At 41.6% G+C, this 16594-nt stretch overlaps 1 protein-coding gene across 1 annotated transcript in view; it reads left to right on the top strand.

Annotated features, from left to right (window-relative positions):
• The window catches only part of SNTB1 (syntrophin beta 1), a 110634-nt gene extending 96282 nt beyond the window's left edge, over positions 1-14352 (top strand). The window contains exons 4-7 of the mRNA XM_062491391.1: positions 536-675; positions 7295-7491; positions 8962-9152; positions 11624-14352. Coding sequence (XP_062347375.1) covers positions 536-675; positions 7295-7491; positions 8962-9152; positions 11624-11716 — 621 coding nt within the window. The 3' untranslated portion in view covers positions 11717-14352. The remainder of the gene's footprint in view (positions 1-535; positions 676-7294; positions 7492-8961; positions 9153-11623) is intronic.
• The last annotated feature ends 2242 nt before the right edge of the window (positions 14353-16594 follow it).

Here is a 16594-nt window from a genome sequence, read left to right as displayed (position 1 = left end):
AAACTGGAAGAATGGTATGAATGAAGAAAAAAAAAAAGAAAAAAGTGAACTGCTAAGGACAAAAACAGCTACTCCCAAAGCACCAGTTTTTGCTACCTGTCACTCTTCTTTAATAGTGATGAAGTTGAAGCTTTTTAAAATGGCAACAGCAGCAGCAGTGTCCAAGACTCAGGTTAATGTGCCAGCTGCACATGAATGGTGCACATTATAAATATACATTTAAGGTCCTTTCATGCATACCACAGCTAACTAATGGCCAGCTCCACCTCAGTGGTTTTCCAATACTGCATTTATGGAGTAGCCAGTAGTAAAGGAAGGCTGGAAATGGCAGTGCTAATGGTAGCAGCAGATGACTTTGCATGTTATTCCATTTCTGCTGCATCTGATTATAAATTCAGGTGGGAAATGTCAAAAAGCCACAGAAGTAAAAAACTTGAGTTCATTTTCTCACCCAGGACTCAACATGTTTGTCTCATCTGGCTTTGCATGGTGGTAACTTTGTCTCTTGTTTCACTGAGACTTTGCTCTTTTCCAGGTGCCAGGAGACAATGAGAAGCACTGGAAGCCAGTGTTAGTGGTTTTGACAGAGAAAGACCTCTTAATATATGAGAGCATGCCACGGATGAAGGAAGCTTGGTTCAGCCCTGTGCATACCTATCCCCTGCTTGCCACCAGGTACCTTTGCTTTTTTATCATGGTTCCTTTCAGGAGCAGTGGGAACAGCCGAGTCAGCCAGGAATGGGTATAGCGGGTACACGGCTGTAGTCACACTTGAAATGTTGTGGTTGGAGAAGCAGGTTCTTCTTCAGTGGACTGTTGTGCTGAGCTTAACTCCTCTTCTTCTCCCTTTCAAGTTCTGTCTGAGGCTGACAACCAGAAACTCACTGGGATTTTGGATGTGGCCACTTGGCCTGGATACAGAGGCAGGAGTGCTAAAAAAGCCGAGACCTCAATCTCCTGAGATTCCTATCTCAGTGTGCAGACCTGTGAGCTTGGCAGAAACACTCTGACTTCCAGTTGCTTCTCCAGGCTCAAAATAAAAGTGAACTTTTTGCCCTGAGTTCGACATTCTGGTGTGCCAGTTCTACACCACCAGTTTGGGCCTTTTGGAGGGTTCCACATGTGGTGGAGATGCTTTCAGCACAGCTTCTGTTCCTGGTCTAGCAAATTAATTCCTGTCTTTTTTTAGCTTAAAATGGTAAGCTAGGAAGACACATTCTTGTATCTAAGTTGGAAATAAGCATTTGCATTATTTTGAAGGTATCCGTTAACACTGATTCACAGAGAGCTTTCCCATGGTTGCCTTTATGCAGTGGAAACTATCTGTGCTTCTTGATGTGAATCTTAATAATGTTTCTCTGCCAGTATGGTCACAGGGCTTGAGAAAGAGCTGTTGTTTCTTGTTTCAGACTTGCTACGGGCCTCTATTATACCATTTTCAATGAGTTTTCATTCAGAAGGGCTGGTTGCCCCAGCCAGAAGCAGTGGGTCTCTTACTGCACTCTCATTAATTTTTGTTCTCTCTGTCTTCCCAAATGAACTGACGCTTTGCTGCTAAGCCATTATATTAAAACAAAAACAAAACAAAACAAAACAAAACTGAACTCACTGATTTACACTGATGGTTGGTTTTTTCCAGTCTACCTACCAATGACAGGGCTTTCAGACTTCTCTGGAAGCCACCTTCTGAGTTCCCCTTTTTTACCCTTACATGGGGTGAGAGACACCAGCTTTGCAGCTTGCAGCCTGCTGCAGGGTATGGTGCTGGATGTTTACAATTCTAGGTGACAAGTCCCAGTGAAATCTGGACAAAGTATTGCAGCCTGTGTCCACCTGTGTCACTACACCTTAGAGTTTGAGAAGCAATAGCACCCCAGCAGAAGGTGATGCATTTCCTCCCCTTTTTTTCGGGATTTCATTTTCACATGAGCTCAAATCCTCCTTGAAGTGAGTGGGCATCTTGCAGTGCACCCTGCCCCTTCCTGGCCACATGTCATGGGTAAAGAGAACTCATTGCTGAGTGTTGCCAGCTCGCATCATCAGTGAGACCAACTTACTGCATCAGTCTAAGTCCACATTTTGGGGCCTGTTGATTATTTTTTCTCAAGAGGTCACATTGGATAGCAGACGGACTTGCCTTGGGTGGGGATGGTCATCTCCTTGTCTGATGGGATACCTTCTTCAGTGGGAAAACACTGGTCTTCATACTGGAGGGGAATGAGAAGTTGCACAGCACATGTGTCAGGGTCTTTACAGACTGGGAAGAAAGAAAACCAGATTGGTAAGAAAGCCAGGGTGCAGCTCAGAAAGGACAGGTGCAAAGTTCAGTGCTGGGGAAAAATCACCTCTGCTGTTTTGGGGTGGAATATAAGCAAGAAAGTAGTTGCTCTGCCAGGAAGCACCTGAGTGAGCACTGTGATAAAATTGTTTGAATCTAAGGTGTTATGTTTTTGAGAAGGGAAGATGAAGACAATCATCTTGGGTTATAGCAGAAGTGTTGCATTTTGGGCAGATGTAGTAATCATATCTAACTACAGAGAATGAGTAAAGCCTCAGGTGATCATGGTGATACTCCATGTTCATGACAGGCATTGCACTTCCAAAAAGATGCCAGTTAACTGTGGAAGGTCTAGAAGAAAGCAATGCAAATATATAACATAGAAACAATATCAGGAGGGAAATATTTAAGAAACCTTAGTAGCTTAATCTAGAGAAGTTCCTGGAAAACATGTCAATAGTTCTCAGATATGAAGATAAGACACAAGGAGAACAAGTGAGTATCTTTTCTAGATTCCTCCTGAACACAACAGGACATAGTTGACTGCAATTGTGGAAGGGAATTGGTGAGGTGCTGGTTTAGATTCTCTGGGAAAGGTGTGCGCTTCTCATCACTGGGGACATTGCAGGATGGGTAACACACATCATAGTTAGCCCTGCTCTGTGAAGGGGGATGTGCTGGGTGACCTCTTGACAACCATCCCAGCCCTATTTCTGTGATATTTTACTACTATCAATGAATATAACATCCAGATTAAAAAAAAAAACAAACAAATATACAGAATTTAATGTTCAAAATGGAGTCACAATGTGATAAATACACATATACACATACACAGCAGATTCCATAAATGGACAGATTCCCTAAATCTTACACCTCCTCTTTTGGATGACTTTGATTAAAACCTGCAGGATCCTGCTTTTATGATCTGCCACACTGAGTGCAGTTATAGCAAAAAAATGCAGCAGTTTTTTTGTTGGTATTGACTTCTGTGTTCATTCTCGGTCAGTGATTCCCCTCCTCGTGACAAGTTTTTCAATCCCCTCTGTGCATTGATCAGTGCAATTTAGAACTTTTCACCTGGAAAGTCTGCAGAGCACATGTTGTAATCTTAGCTGCTCCCATCTTCCAGATTTTTATGAGTCCTTGGGAAAACATTTTTGCTTAGCTAATGCATATTTGAAAAGCTGCTGAAACTGGAAAACTCCAGTGCCAGATACTGTACAGAGTCATGCTTAATCTACCCAAGACATAATGAGCAGAGAAAATTGGAAAGTGGTAGAAGGATTACAATCTTCTCACAGTCCTTTAACAGCAAAATTTCAACATGCCCTTCTTGTTTGTTCATAAGTTTGCCTACAACCTATGGATGCCATTAAGACCTAAATGTATTTTCCAGTCAGTTTTTCCCAGCTTTGCATGAAATAGAGCTCAAATAAATAATACAGATCAGATTTAAGTTGTTCTTTTAAACCTCTGCATGGAGAGGAACAGCAACTGGCATACAGCCCTGACTCCAAGGACCATTTTGTCATAATCTCTGTTTCAGTATTGCCTTATGCCTGAATAACAGTGCCTCCCTCTAGCATAGGAATGGGGCTTAAGTAATTAAATCTTATATGTTTGCAATCAAATTCCATTATCTATCATAGCCAGATATGAAAGGGGAAAAAAAAACAACAAAACCAACATCCCATGTTGAGTTGGGCTCTGATCAAAGATCAGGTAAGAAGCTTTTGTGTACAGCTGAGGTCTGTAACCAGAAAGTATTAAAGCAGTTTGTTAGTTAGTGACATAGAAAAAATGGGGAAGGGGTCTGGGCACTGACTAATCATCTGAGCAAGTGGGTAGAGGGACAGGCAGAGAGCACTGAGAGCCCCAAGAAGGTGTATGAGGTGCTATGCAAGTTCTCTTCTTGTCTTCCCAAGGCAGTGAGGGGGGCTGTGGGTGCCTCCATGCAGATGAATTGAGAGAATGTGGATGGTTTCCAAGGAGTACAGCCATTCCAGGGCCGGTTTCAAATGCTAAGTCAGGGTGCCATAGGAAAGGTCAGATGGCTGGTTTCTAACCAGCAGAGCTGCACGGGTGTCGATGCACTTGTACGTGGTCTCTTCTGAACTAAATCTCAAGTGAGTAGCTGAAGGCGTCCTTTGAATGCCAGTGCTGGTTTCACTGTCCTTTCTGAAGAGGTCATTAGATCTGGCTGTTGCAGTAAATTGTTGAAACTCTTCCTTCCCATAGCATTAGGATGAGACACAGGTCGCAGTGTATTTTACCCTGCACCAGTCTAACATGGTCATGTTACAACATACTCATCTTGCTATCGCACGTTTGCAAAGAATCCGACTAAGAAGGTCCCTGAAATATAGAGAAGAGGGAGAAATGAGAGAAGATGAGCAGTGTCTCCGTGTACCCTGGAGTGTGCCAGGGTTGTGTTTGTCAGGTGCTGTGCCCCGTGTGTGCTGTGCGAGCACTCCCGGTCCTGCCCTGCTTCTCCTGCCCTCTTGTGGCTCTGCCTGGGCACTTGGGGCTCAGATTCCCCCAGAAACCTCCACGGAGCAGAGGAACCTTCAGGGGCTTAGGTGAATATTACCAGAGCTGAGCCTGGGGTGCTTCTTTGGCTCTGGGGTGCAGCACACAGCACACACACAAGGACCTGCAGGTGGGGGTGATGGGAGGCTGGAGCCAGGGGAAGCCTTCTGTGAGGTTTCTAAGGTATCTTTAGGATAAAGCACCTTCTATATAAGTGAAATGGCCCACATTAATGTAACTTTATTAAGCATGGCAATCCTTTGACCTGTACCTAAGTACATCATGTCTGAGAGATGGTACATAAATGCTATCAAATGTCCTCCTCCATGTTTGTCTAGTTCATGCTTAAGTGCATGACTTTCCGAAGCATGATCTGGAATTACTTGATGGAAAAGCATTTTTAAATAGTGAGACTGGATTTTTAATAATGAGGAGATAATATGAAAAGGCAGACAAGAATCAATGTTCATGCTAGATGTGTTCACATACTTTAATTTGTAAAGTACATCTTCATTCTACCCATATGCTGAAAAACCTACAATACCTTGCTATGGATACAGCATGAAGGTGTGGGGGAGTGGGTGCTGGTGCTGTGTGTTTTGGAAGGAAATCAAGCATTGGAACCATCTGTTTGTTATGTATTCAGTAACATAAGTAATAGAAAATGATTTTTAGTACAGCTGATGAGCACTGCAGAAAGGAGATGACCCAGGAAGAAGGTGGAATAGTTTTGTTTCTAATGACAAACTTGATGTGATTTTCCAGGCTGCTTTTCCACAGCCCAGTAGCTGAAGGCAGCATGAGAGCAGTGGCTGTGCCTGTGCCTGGGTGACCGCCCAGGGACAGACAGCAGCAGATGTCACTAGAGATTTCAGTTCCCTGATTCCTGCCTTAATTATCAAGATGTAGCTTCCCCTCAGAGTTTGTACCCTCTCACACCAAATGAAAGGGAATTAAAATTTTGGGGGTGTTTGCCAATCAGTCCCCAGCTGCAAAATCTGTCTATAGTACAGACAGGAGGCCCTGACTATCAAAGCTGAGTGGGGCATTAACTCAGCCTTTCTAAAGGGAAAAAAGCCCTTCTTGTCCTGCCCAGACATAGGGCAGGGCATTTCTGACCAGGATATTGTGTGTCTCACTTCCCAGGAGCTCTTGGGACCATAAAATCAAGAGAAAGTTTCTTGAACTTGAGTGTGAACAAATCTTGCAAACCTTCTAGTGGGGTATGAAAGAAGGGTGCATCTGTTTGCCACAATTTGTATCCCAAATGTCAGCATGGGGAGGATTTCAGATGCCCTGTGGCTGACGTTTCAGTAATTGAAAAGCTGAAGTTGTGCTTTTTCTTTCCTTTCTGATTTTTTCTTCTCTACTAAAACACTAAAACATCCCTGTTTGGTGGCGTACCCATACAGTGTCAGCTAACAGGCAACTACTCTTGCTGATACAAAACAATAATTTGAGGGTAAATTAGTATTCAGTAGATTAGTCTAAACTAATGTTTTATCCCTTAGCACAAGTGGTCTACTACCATGCCACATGCTTTATAGACTCCTATGAAGTATATTGTTTGCCTATAGAAAGAAAAACAGAAGACACAAGACAGAAATAAGCTTTTCAGACAAATTTCATTTTGTGATTGCCTCTGAGGGTTGGTCTCTGAATCTCAAAGAGTGATGAGTTTCCCTGGATTATTCTTTTCAGATGAATCAGTGTTGTGTCCCTGAGTGAATTCTGTGTTGACTGTCCATACTTTTAGAGGGGGGGGAAAAAAAACCAACATAAAAGGGCAGATTTAAGGAAGAATTAATTTTTATGAGGTATTGATTTTCTCACTAAGAAATACTCCCTGCAGTTTTTGTTTGCCCAGATGAACAAACTTTTCCTGGCCACAGGAGATCAGCTGTTGATGCTGGGCAAAAAATGTTAATTGCAGAAAAATGTGAGAGAATTTCATATTACATGTAGCTGCAACATTTTGCATTTTACATTTTTGCATTTTGTGGGAAAAGTAAGTACAAGACAGTACTTTGGCATCTACATATTATACACAGCTTCATACTTTATTCAACAGTATTTATCATTGAATTTGACAGCAGATGTTTAAGATTTAGAGCAAATGCTGCTTCACTGTGGAAGTTGGATTCAGCTGCCTCATCTGAGCCAGTACTTGTATCTGCGGATCAGATTCCATCACCACAGACCATTCAGGGATTTCTATCAGTTCCTCATCCAAAGGGATGTTTTGTATAATTTATTAAGTAATTTTGGAACATCCATGTCATCACCTGTGTGTCCAGCTGCTTCTGTGCTCACTGCCTTGCACCTTCACTCTTCTGAGAGAATATAGAGAGGAGATGCAAGTTCTCATGCTCTGAACCATGTGTGTCAGGAATGTGCAGAGCAGAGCTGTACTCAGGTGGGGATTTTTGTGCAGTGCACTATTGTTAGTAGAATTTCCTAAAGTGTTTTCAAATCCAATTGCAGATTGGTTCATTCTGGCCCAGGAAAAGGCTCACCGAAGTCCGGGGTGGATTTGTCTTTTGCAACACGTACCGGTACAAGACAAGGGATTGAAACTCATCTGTTCAGGACTGAGACCAGTCGAGACCTCTCATTGTGGACAAGGAGTGTAGTGCAGGGCTGCCACAATTCTGCAGAACTCATCACAGAAATCACCACATGTGAGTAACACCTGCAGTGCTGCCATCTCCACACTTGTGGCAGTTCAAGTTCCTTCTGCTAGAGGGGATTAATTTAAAAAAATGTGCATGTTTAGGATGCTACTTGTTTAAAACACTGTCAGGTTCTGAGCCAGTCCCAGCTGCTGTGGTACCTGTGTCCAGTGACACTCATTGTCATGCTCACTTTTGGGTTTGTTTTCAGCATGTTTCAGAAACAAGTCTGTAGTCAAACATGTAGGCCTGCATGTCACAGAGGAGTGACTGCCTGGTTTGTCCAGAAACCCACAGAAAAGAACATTCTTCCAAGACTCAGGAAACTCCTGTGAGCCTAGCAGGAGTTTGTCCTGCAGAGGGAGGAGGCAGAAGAAGAGTGGCACATTGATAAGTATGAACTGGTCATTTATTCACCCAGCTCTACACACTAGAGGAAAGTAAAAAAACCACAAACTAGTCTAATTACCACATTTGGATGGGTAGTAATTTCCTTAATTGAACATCAGGGAGTTACTTCTCAGTGCTTCTGTACATGCAAAATCGATTGGAATAAAAGTACTTGGCTGCAGATTCTCTGGAGTGATGCCCTGTTTGGGCAGGTAGCTGCAAGCCTGGGGTGGCCCTGGGGTTTGAGGCTGGGCCTTTTCTCTTGAGCGCCCCCAGGCTTTGCAGTCCTTCCCCTGCTAGTCCTACAATTGGCAGGGCTGTTAATGATGAATTTTATCTCCACTTATTTGCTAAAAATGTGAGAGCAGGAGCCAAAGCACAAATCCAGGCGTGCCAAAGGGCAGTTCTGGTTTCTCAAAGCTCAGGTAGAGCCATGTGGCTGCCTGTCAGCTGCCAGGCCCCAGCCCTTACAGGGAGCTCAAGATGCTCTGCGAGGGCCTCTGATGTGCGAACCAGCTCAGAACTATCTCAAGAACAGGTGGACCTCCTCAGCACCGTGACATAGATGCTGTTCTTTCCAAAAGAGGAAGGGAAACCTGCCTCTTTTATCCTACTGCCAAGGATCCTTCTTGGTAGAACTGTTCCAAAAAAAGTGATGGAATTTGGGATGTGAACTCCAGAACTCTTCATTCTTTAATTTGGATCATGGCTTCTCTTTCAGAGCTGAGGGGAAGATGCAGACTTTCTGCTGCAGTAGCTATTACACACAATTACCTGGCCCTTTTTCAATTACCACAACACTGCTGAGGACTCAGGAGTGTCTTCATCTTTGTCAAAATATTTTAGGGGCACCCTTTGCAGCTCCTAATTTTCTCATGCATTGTGTGCCATGTTTATTGATTCTGGCTGTGTCTATCAGATGCAAGAAGAAGAGTAGTTGTGACTTTGTCAAGGTTTGGAAGGAGGAAACACCAGTCTGAGCCTTCTTTAACTTCAGTACATTGTTTTTTGTCAGCATGTAGATGTATGATGCAACATGAAGAACTGCTTTTAAGAATGTGAGAGACTAAATTTTGATTTTTTCTCCAGCTTGCACATACAAAAGCCAGGAGTGCCGCTTGACCATCCATTATGAACATGGATTCTCTCTTACAACCGAACCGAAAGATGGTGCCTTCTCCAAGACAATTGCACAATATCCCTACGAAAAACTGAAAATGTCCTCAGATGATGGGATAAGGATGCTTTATTTAGACTTTGGAGAAAAAGATGGAGAAATTGTAAGTACTGTGTTTAGCAAAGGGATGCACGTTACCATCACTTTGATTGTCCTACAGGCTATGGGTGTGGAGAAGAACTAAGGAGGTTGGACTGGATAAGCACTGTAGGCCCCTTCCAACTGAAATACTTTATTCCATTCTGTTCCATTCTAGCAGTTGGCCAGTGCCAGGTTCCAGCACCAGTATTCCTGCTTTCTAGCACAGCATGATGATCAAGCTTTAGAAGGAGATAAACTAAAAAGACAGTTAAAATTGTAAAACCATACAAAGAGAGATGAAAGATTTGTCATATTTAAGAACAAACTGTACCTCTAAATAGCCAGATCTTAAAATTTTTGTATGTATTCATTTCACTTATTTAAATGAGAGTGAAAGAACTTAAGAATGTGACCTTATTAATTCCAGTGTACACACAGAGACTTCATGTTATGACAAAAAGCTATGTTTTACGTGGTTTTGAACATGTGGTTGCTGCAAAAAAAGTGCTACAGATGTTGTGCAAACTGTCTGTGAAGACCTCTAAGCTGTCACAATGCCTAAAAATAAGGTGCATATTCCATTGAGCAGTTTAAATCCATTAATTATGAATGTAAACATGGTCTTTCCTCCCAGATTTTTTTCAACAGTTCCTAAATATTGTGGGTGCTTAATTCTAAATACCATCTTTGTTAACATATCCTTTTCAAACTGCTTATTATCAGGCTTTTGAAGAGAAGAGAATTTCTTCCTAGCTGTCAATAAAGTGGATTCATGACTGCTGGAAAGGTGTTATGAACGAGTGTTGGAGATCACTTAAAAAATTACCAGCAAGGGTATCAGCAAAAAACAGATCTAATATTTAGTGACAGCATGACAGAGTTCATTGGCAAGATTCACTCTATTGCCTACAGTACAATTAAGGCACAACAAGGAAACAAAGCAACAATAAAACCAGGCAATCAAAATCCAGGCAATCAAACCAGAAATGAACTGAGAACAATCTATGGGGCTTGTGTGTGTGTATCAAAAGGATAGTGAAGGCAAGGATAAAAACAAACACAGTCTAAAAACTTAATAGTACTCAAACTCTATAGTACTTCAACTTATACCTTAAACCTAACAATTTAAGAAAGGAACAAAACTTATACCTAACTTTACTTATAACTTAACAATTTAACAGATGAATAAGCATTTAAGAGCATTTAAGCTAATTTATGACTTCAAAGTTGAACTTAGAAATTCAATAGAAGAACAACACTAAGCAGCATTTAACTTAGCTTACAATTTATGACTTAATTACAGGCCTAACTTAGGGAGATATCTAAGGTTTTTAAACATCTAAGAAAACAGCATTTCTCCCAGATTTGCTAAAGCATATATGCAGGTGCACGCACACAGACACAGAGTCAGTGCAAGCAGGGTACCTGTGAAAAATTCCCCTCAGAGGTCAGGGAAGCACTCACTTCAGATGTTTTTGCATCTCCCAATGGGCAAAGGGTCAGGCCTTGAGGAGTGAGGGTACCAGCCCAGGACTCATTGTTTGGTCATCCTCAAAGTACAGCAACCCTGAGGGTTGGCTGGCTCTGAGAGGGAGGTGCTGGTCACAGCCTGCTGCAGTTCAGGAGAGCTTAAAGGGTCTCATTTTGGACAGCTGTTTATAGGGCCACAAGAGGGTCAGCTTTAGTCATAACACTGTTTCTTCCTGGCCACAGTTTGAGTTGGCACTTTCCTTGAAAGTGTCAGAACAGGAATGTTGTGCCATTCAGGCAAGGAAAATAGTTTCCAAGGTTGTTCATAAGGATAACAGGAACTCCTTAGACAGCAGTAGTTCCTGGGAGCAGACTGGTGTTTGAGAAACTCAAGAAGGAATGAGACCAGGTGCTGCTTTTCAAGGCCAAGGCCTAACAAGCATTTCTTAGATTGCAGTGCAGCCTGGAAAAAGGAGGAAGCAGGGCAGAATGCACCACCACGAAAGGCAAATGTGGTTTGTTTTGATGTGACCCTATTGTTGGGCCACTGCACGCTGACAAACCTGTCATGCTTAGCAAGTGTGTGGTGAGATTATCTAAACCATGACTGTGGAAGACAAAGTCTGAGTGGAGTCTCACTGCTGGCTGTGAGAACAGGGCAGCAGCTGTGCAGCACTGGCTGAAAGTACTTCAGCTGCACCAATGGCACATGCACTGGGCATCAGACAGAGCAGTCCCACCATCCCAGGCAGAAATGGCTAAAAAAGATGGGGTTGAGCCTCTTGGAAAAGTGCTTGCAGCATCTGACTCAGTTTTCTGCTGCTTGCCCAGTAAATTCCAAGATGCTTATTAGTTTTAGTAACCTAAACATTTGCAGCTGAATGCAAAGGAAAAGCTATGGTGTAGAGAATGGTTGTTATTAATAGAAGCCTGTCCAAAATACCAGACAGCAGTTTGAGTACCCAGTAGATGATTCCTTGTTTGAGCTGTAATTCTGTTTGGTTTTTTTTTCTGTACTTTCAGCAACTGGATCTTCATTCCTGTCCAAAACCAGTTGTTTTCATCATTCATTCCTTCCTGTCAGCAAAGATCACAAGACTGGGCTTGGTGGCATAAGTGGAATCCACCTGTTTCTTCAAAGAGAGATGGGGTAACCACACTAATCTGAAGTACAGTCAACAGCAGCAACCTGTCCCAGCTGGCAGCAGACACCAGCCTGGGACTCAGGAGTGGGCATTGGTCATTTCTGCAGTCCTCCAAGGCCTGGGTTTCATTTTGACCAGCTAAAGAGATGGTATGACAAGGAATACGGGGGATTTCATTGTAAATAATGGGATTTCAAAATCCCATGTGAGACCGTAAAAGCGTGTAGTACCATACATGTAAATGTTTCAAAATCATAAATTGTGCCTATTTCAATGTACTTGTCTATATAAAGTAAAGGGCTATGCAGACAAGAGCACTTGTTGGTTGTGATGCAAGCCAAGGTTGGCTGGGGAGAAATCCTCTAAAGATTGTCCCACCACCTGAAAGGAAAATGTTCTCTCAGTAATAATCTGTGCACCTCTTGCAGAAGATTTTCCTTTTGGAACACTGCCAGAACCTCTTGCACAAATACCCAGCAGAGCCTGCAAATGCACCTCTTGGAGCTGGACACTGAAGCAATCCTGCTGTGGTCAGGTACCAGCTGGAGGGCCCGTGCCAGAGGCAGTTTCATGTTTCACATTGAACAGTAACCCCATGTCACCCACATTCCTAGTGATGGAGCCAAAGCAGGACCAGCCACAGGGATGGTACTGAGAGCCAGCTGTCAGGGGGCACAGGCAGGCGTGGCATTTGTTAATTAACACATTAAGCATTTTTATAGTCACTTCCCAGAATAGCTTAATGATTTTCAGCTATCTGGGAGCCCCAGCTCTGGTAAATGTTACCTGAATGCATTCTGATGCATTGTGATGCTTCTGCCAGCATATCTCCATGGCAGTTTTCCAGTAGAAAGCCATACCAAGATTCTGTCCTCCTACCTCTACTCTGTCACCCCCTTCGCTCAGACAAGGCTGGATGTGTGGTCTTCACAGAGGAACAAACATAGGGAAGGAGGAAGACTTGATTGTACCAGTTTTTGAAACATTTATTGAAGCAGCTCCACAACAGTGAGAAACATATGCCAGGGCAGGAACATGAGCTGCAATCCTTGACATGGAACTGCTCCTGTGGGCATGACTTGGCAAGACCACATTTCTTGCTGGGGAAATACAAAATGTTCATCTCCATGCCCACAACTTACTGGTGACTGTTTTGCACCACAACTTACTGTTGTGATTCAAAATGGGATTCACTGACTTTCAGCCTTATTCACAGCTACTTGAGCAGCAAAAAGCAGGCTGGAACACTGACCTTCAGCACCACAGATGATACACACAACTTGCACCTGGAAGTGATAAACTGGCGCAAAACAGGGATGCCACTTATGTTCTTCCTTTGTAAAAAGAACAGCTTCACACAGGGGTGGGGTTTTGTCTGCTTTTAGAGTTCTACCCTGAATTCCCACTTTGAAGGACAGGAAGTAATACACAGTAATGTACAGGTAGCAATATATTCAGTGTTTGTGGATGTTCAGTTTTCATATTACGACATTTATTTTATTCCTGAGAAAGCACACAGATTTCAACTTAGCATCACTTTCTGGCAAAGGGGAAAATTAAAACACATTTTGGTTCCATGTTGTTTTTAAGCTAAGTCTGATAGTTAAGCATAAGTCATGCTGTCTATTCACAGCATAAGAACTTGGTGATTTCCATAGGTATCTTAGTCATCAAAATCAATTAAAATATTAGGATGATGGGCTGAATTCATAAATACAGAAAATAATCACTGAAGAACAGCTCAATGCCCCACAGGAAGAGCAGCCCCATTCCCAGCACCTCTCACTAGTCAAAAGCATGCCAGGGAGGGATCTACCCAGCTCTGCACTTTTCATTTTATTGTCATGGTACTTGCACTTAAAAATTAATTCCTCATGTAAACTAACAAGGTAACTTCCCAGTAATTTCCAGGTGGACATTTCTCATTTAGTGCCCACTGCCATTCACACAACTTTTGGTGGCAGTTACCTGGACTCCTTGGGCTTGGAAGCTTCTAGGAGAGATCTGAGGAGCTGGGAGCAGTCGGTACGTAAGGGGACAGGACTCTGAGGAGGAGCTCATGACACCTTATCAAGGATACTGTTGTGTGAACAGTTCAGGACAATCTTTATTGCTGTTCCAAAGTAAAACGTAAAAATTTGGAGACAGGCTCCTACAAAAGTTCCAGAGGCTGAAGTGAAAACTTGCATTCTGGGTGGGTAGGTTAAATACATATGTAAATTATACTGCACTATTTCCTTATTCCTTTTAACACTTAAAAATCACTGGAATGTTACACCTAACATGTATGTGCATTGTAAATATTACAAATTTCTGTATTAGTGCCAACAATGGAATGACACAAAATGTAATCTAAGGTGCTCAGTACTATATGAAGTCAAAGTGAATAACTAAGCAGTTTGCAAAGAAAATTCATAACATATATATATTTATAGAAAAAAAGTAATGATAACTACAGATGCTATTTCTTAATTTTCAGATTTTTGACTGATTCATATTTGGATGGGATAGAGAAATGAATTATGAACCTACTCCACATTTATAAGAGTATAGTGAATATTTATATTTTAGAGGAAAAGAATATATTTAATAAAGTCATTTATTGGATTTTTGTGAGGTGAGCTTACTTTGTATCCAGACAAACTATCTGGAAGGCTGTCCTTTGGTTTTGGGCTGGGAGAAATACATTTAAACTTCAGTGCTTCTGTTAAGAATTATGTTACTTGAGAAAACTGTTAATTGCATTGGTGGAATAACTTAAAAACTTAAATTTACAAAAAAAACCCCTGAAATCCCACAGGGATGTTTCAAGGCAGGTCATTCAGACATCTCTGTTGAAGTTACAATGCTTTCTTTGTTGCTTATACTGAACTAGGTGGTAATAGAAGACTTACTTATAAAAAATAAAAAGCAGAAATTTCTGCTCAAGCTTCTGCATTCAAGGACTGAGGCCAACATGTGCCTTTTTTGCTCTTATGAATGGTTATGGGAAAAGAGATTTTTTTTCTCCTTTGATTTAATTATTAACTTAGTGGCCCAAAAAGAAAAGCTAACTGTGGGAATTTAAGCCTTTTCTTTCAGTCTGACCCAAGTTATGACAGAGCAGCCTCATGGAAAGCCTAAAAAGGGATATTCCAGAGTTTCCCTCTTTCACAAAATAATGACTATAAATGGAATGCTCTTATCAGAAAGTTTATATAGCAGCTTCACCATGAGAAAGATTGGGATACATATTGGAGCAAAATTGTTATTGGAAAAATGTGATCTAAAGTGTTTGTTAAAAAAAAAAAAAAGCTGATCTGATTGTGTTCAGGAAATCATAATAGTGTTTCTAATAGTCCTGCCCTTGAAATGGAACCAGCATCTCCCTTAAGGTACTTTAGAAGTCATAACAAGACTTTTGACATGCTACCAAGCAAATCACCACCACAAACACCATTAGAATTGAGCCTTTGCAAATAACAAGTGTTTTCTTTCTGTGGAATGTTAGAATTTCTTCCTCCCACAGGACATGGCATCCTGCTCTTTGCATTGATAAGCTCAGTTGATTTGAAGGGGAGGTTGATCTGATTTCCACCTGAAAGCATTTTCAGTGTCCTCTTACCCCTGCTTAAAAGTTAATGGGAGCTTCTTTGCTTTCAGTGGAAGCAGTATCAGAGCCTAGAGAAATGATGTGCTCCAAATCATTACACTACCATTGATTTCTAAATTTATGTTATTTTCCATATACGTCGAACTGGCAGATTGATAACTAGCTATTTACTACATAGAGAGACCATTAATACAGTGTATATTACATAATTATGTATAGATACACTTTGAGTATATTATGGACAGTTTGTAATTCGGTGGTGACTTCAATTTTAAAAGTAGATATTAATAGTAAACTCGCAAAATTTTGAGAAACTCAGCCTGCTTACTATAACCCAGAGTGAACCCCCAGACTAACTAGGGCAAAAATTTAATTTAAAAGAATGAGGGGGAAAACATTTTAAATATTTAACAAAGACAATAACCTCCTGTTGAACATCATCACCTGCTTTTCCCACATGGGACTGGGTTTTAATTTTTTTTTTCCTTCTTCAGAATTTTTGTGCTTGTGTAAACAGAGGCTTTAGGAAACAAATTTAGAAAATAAATTCCAAGGGAGAACTGTGAATTGGGACAAAGAAGTTTGTGAATTTCAACAAGCATTAGTACCCAAGCTAAGTTCTTTGGTAGCCCAGTGATATTCATCTTGTAGCTGCTGTAATATTACAAGTAGTCATATCACTGAGTAATTGCAACCACATGAGTGCTGTCTTACCCCAATGCTGTGGGGAGTATAAGCACATAACATGGATGGATGATGTGCTTCTACATATTCTATGCTATGTTATGTGCTTATTATATAGGATGGATGAATTATGGGCAAACCAGAAGTGTGTACCAGTGAATGTGACTTATATCCTGATTTGCAAAAACATGAAAGCGAGTGCACAAAATACGGATTTGGGGTTCAGCAGCCACAAACAAGAAAATAATTTGAAGTCCAGAGGTAAAGGGTGATATTACATTCTGCATCACTTAAGTTACAGCACATCAGCTGAGCTGCAGGAACTCAGTGTGGGGTTTTGGAACTACAGCAGGTGTAAAATAATTTGGTTTAGTGCTGTTACAGTGGACCGGCTCAAATTATTGTGCCTGCTATTTTGTAGGTTAAGAGCATGGACTGGGACAGTTATCACATCTTAAATGGGGCACAGTGTTACTAAGCCACAATAATAACCCAGCTACTACTTGCCCTAAAAAGCCAACAACACAAAGAGCAAATGAGACATGGGTAGCAGTCTATTAGTTCTGCACTGGG

The sequence above is a fragment of the Cinclus cinclus genome, chromosome 1 (assembly GCF_963662255.1).
Source record: "Cinclus cinclus chromosome 1, bCinCin1.1, whole genome shotgun sequence".
Lineage (NCBI taxonomy): Eukaryota > Metazoa > Chordata > Aves > Passeriformes > Cinclidae > Cinclus > Cinclus cinclus.
The sequence above is the reverse complement of the archived record's forward strand: the minus strand, read 5'-3'. Positions and strand labels throughout refer to the sequence as shown.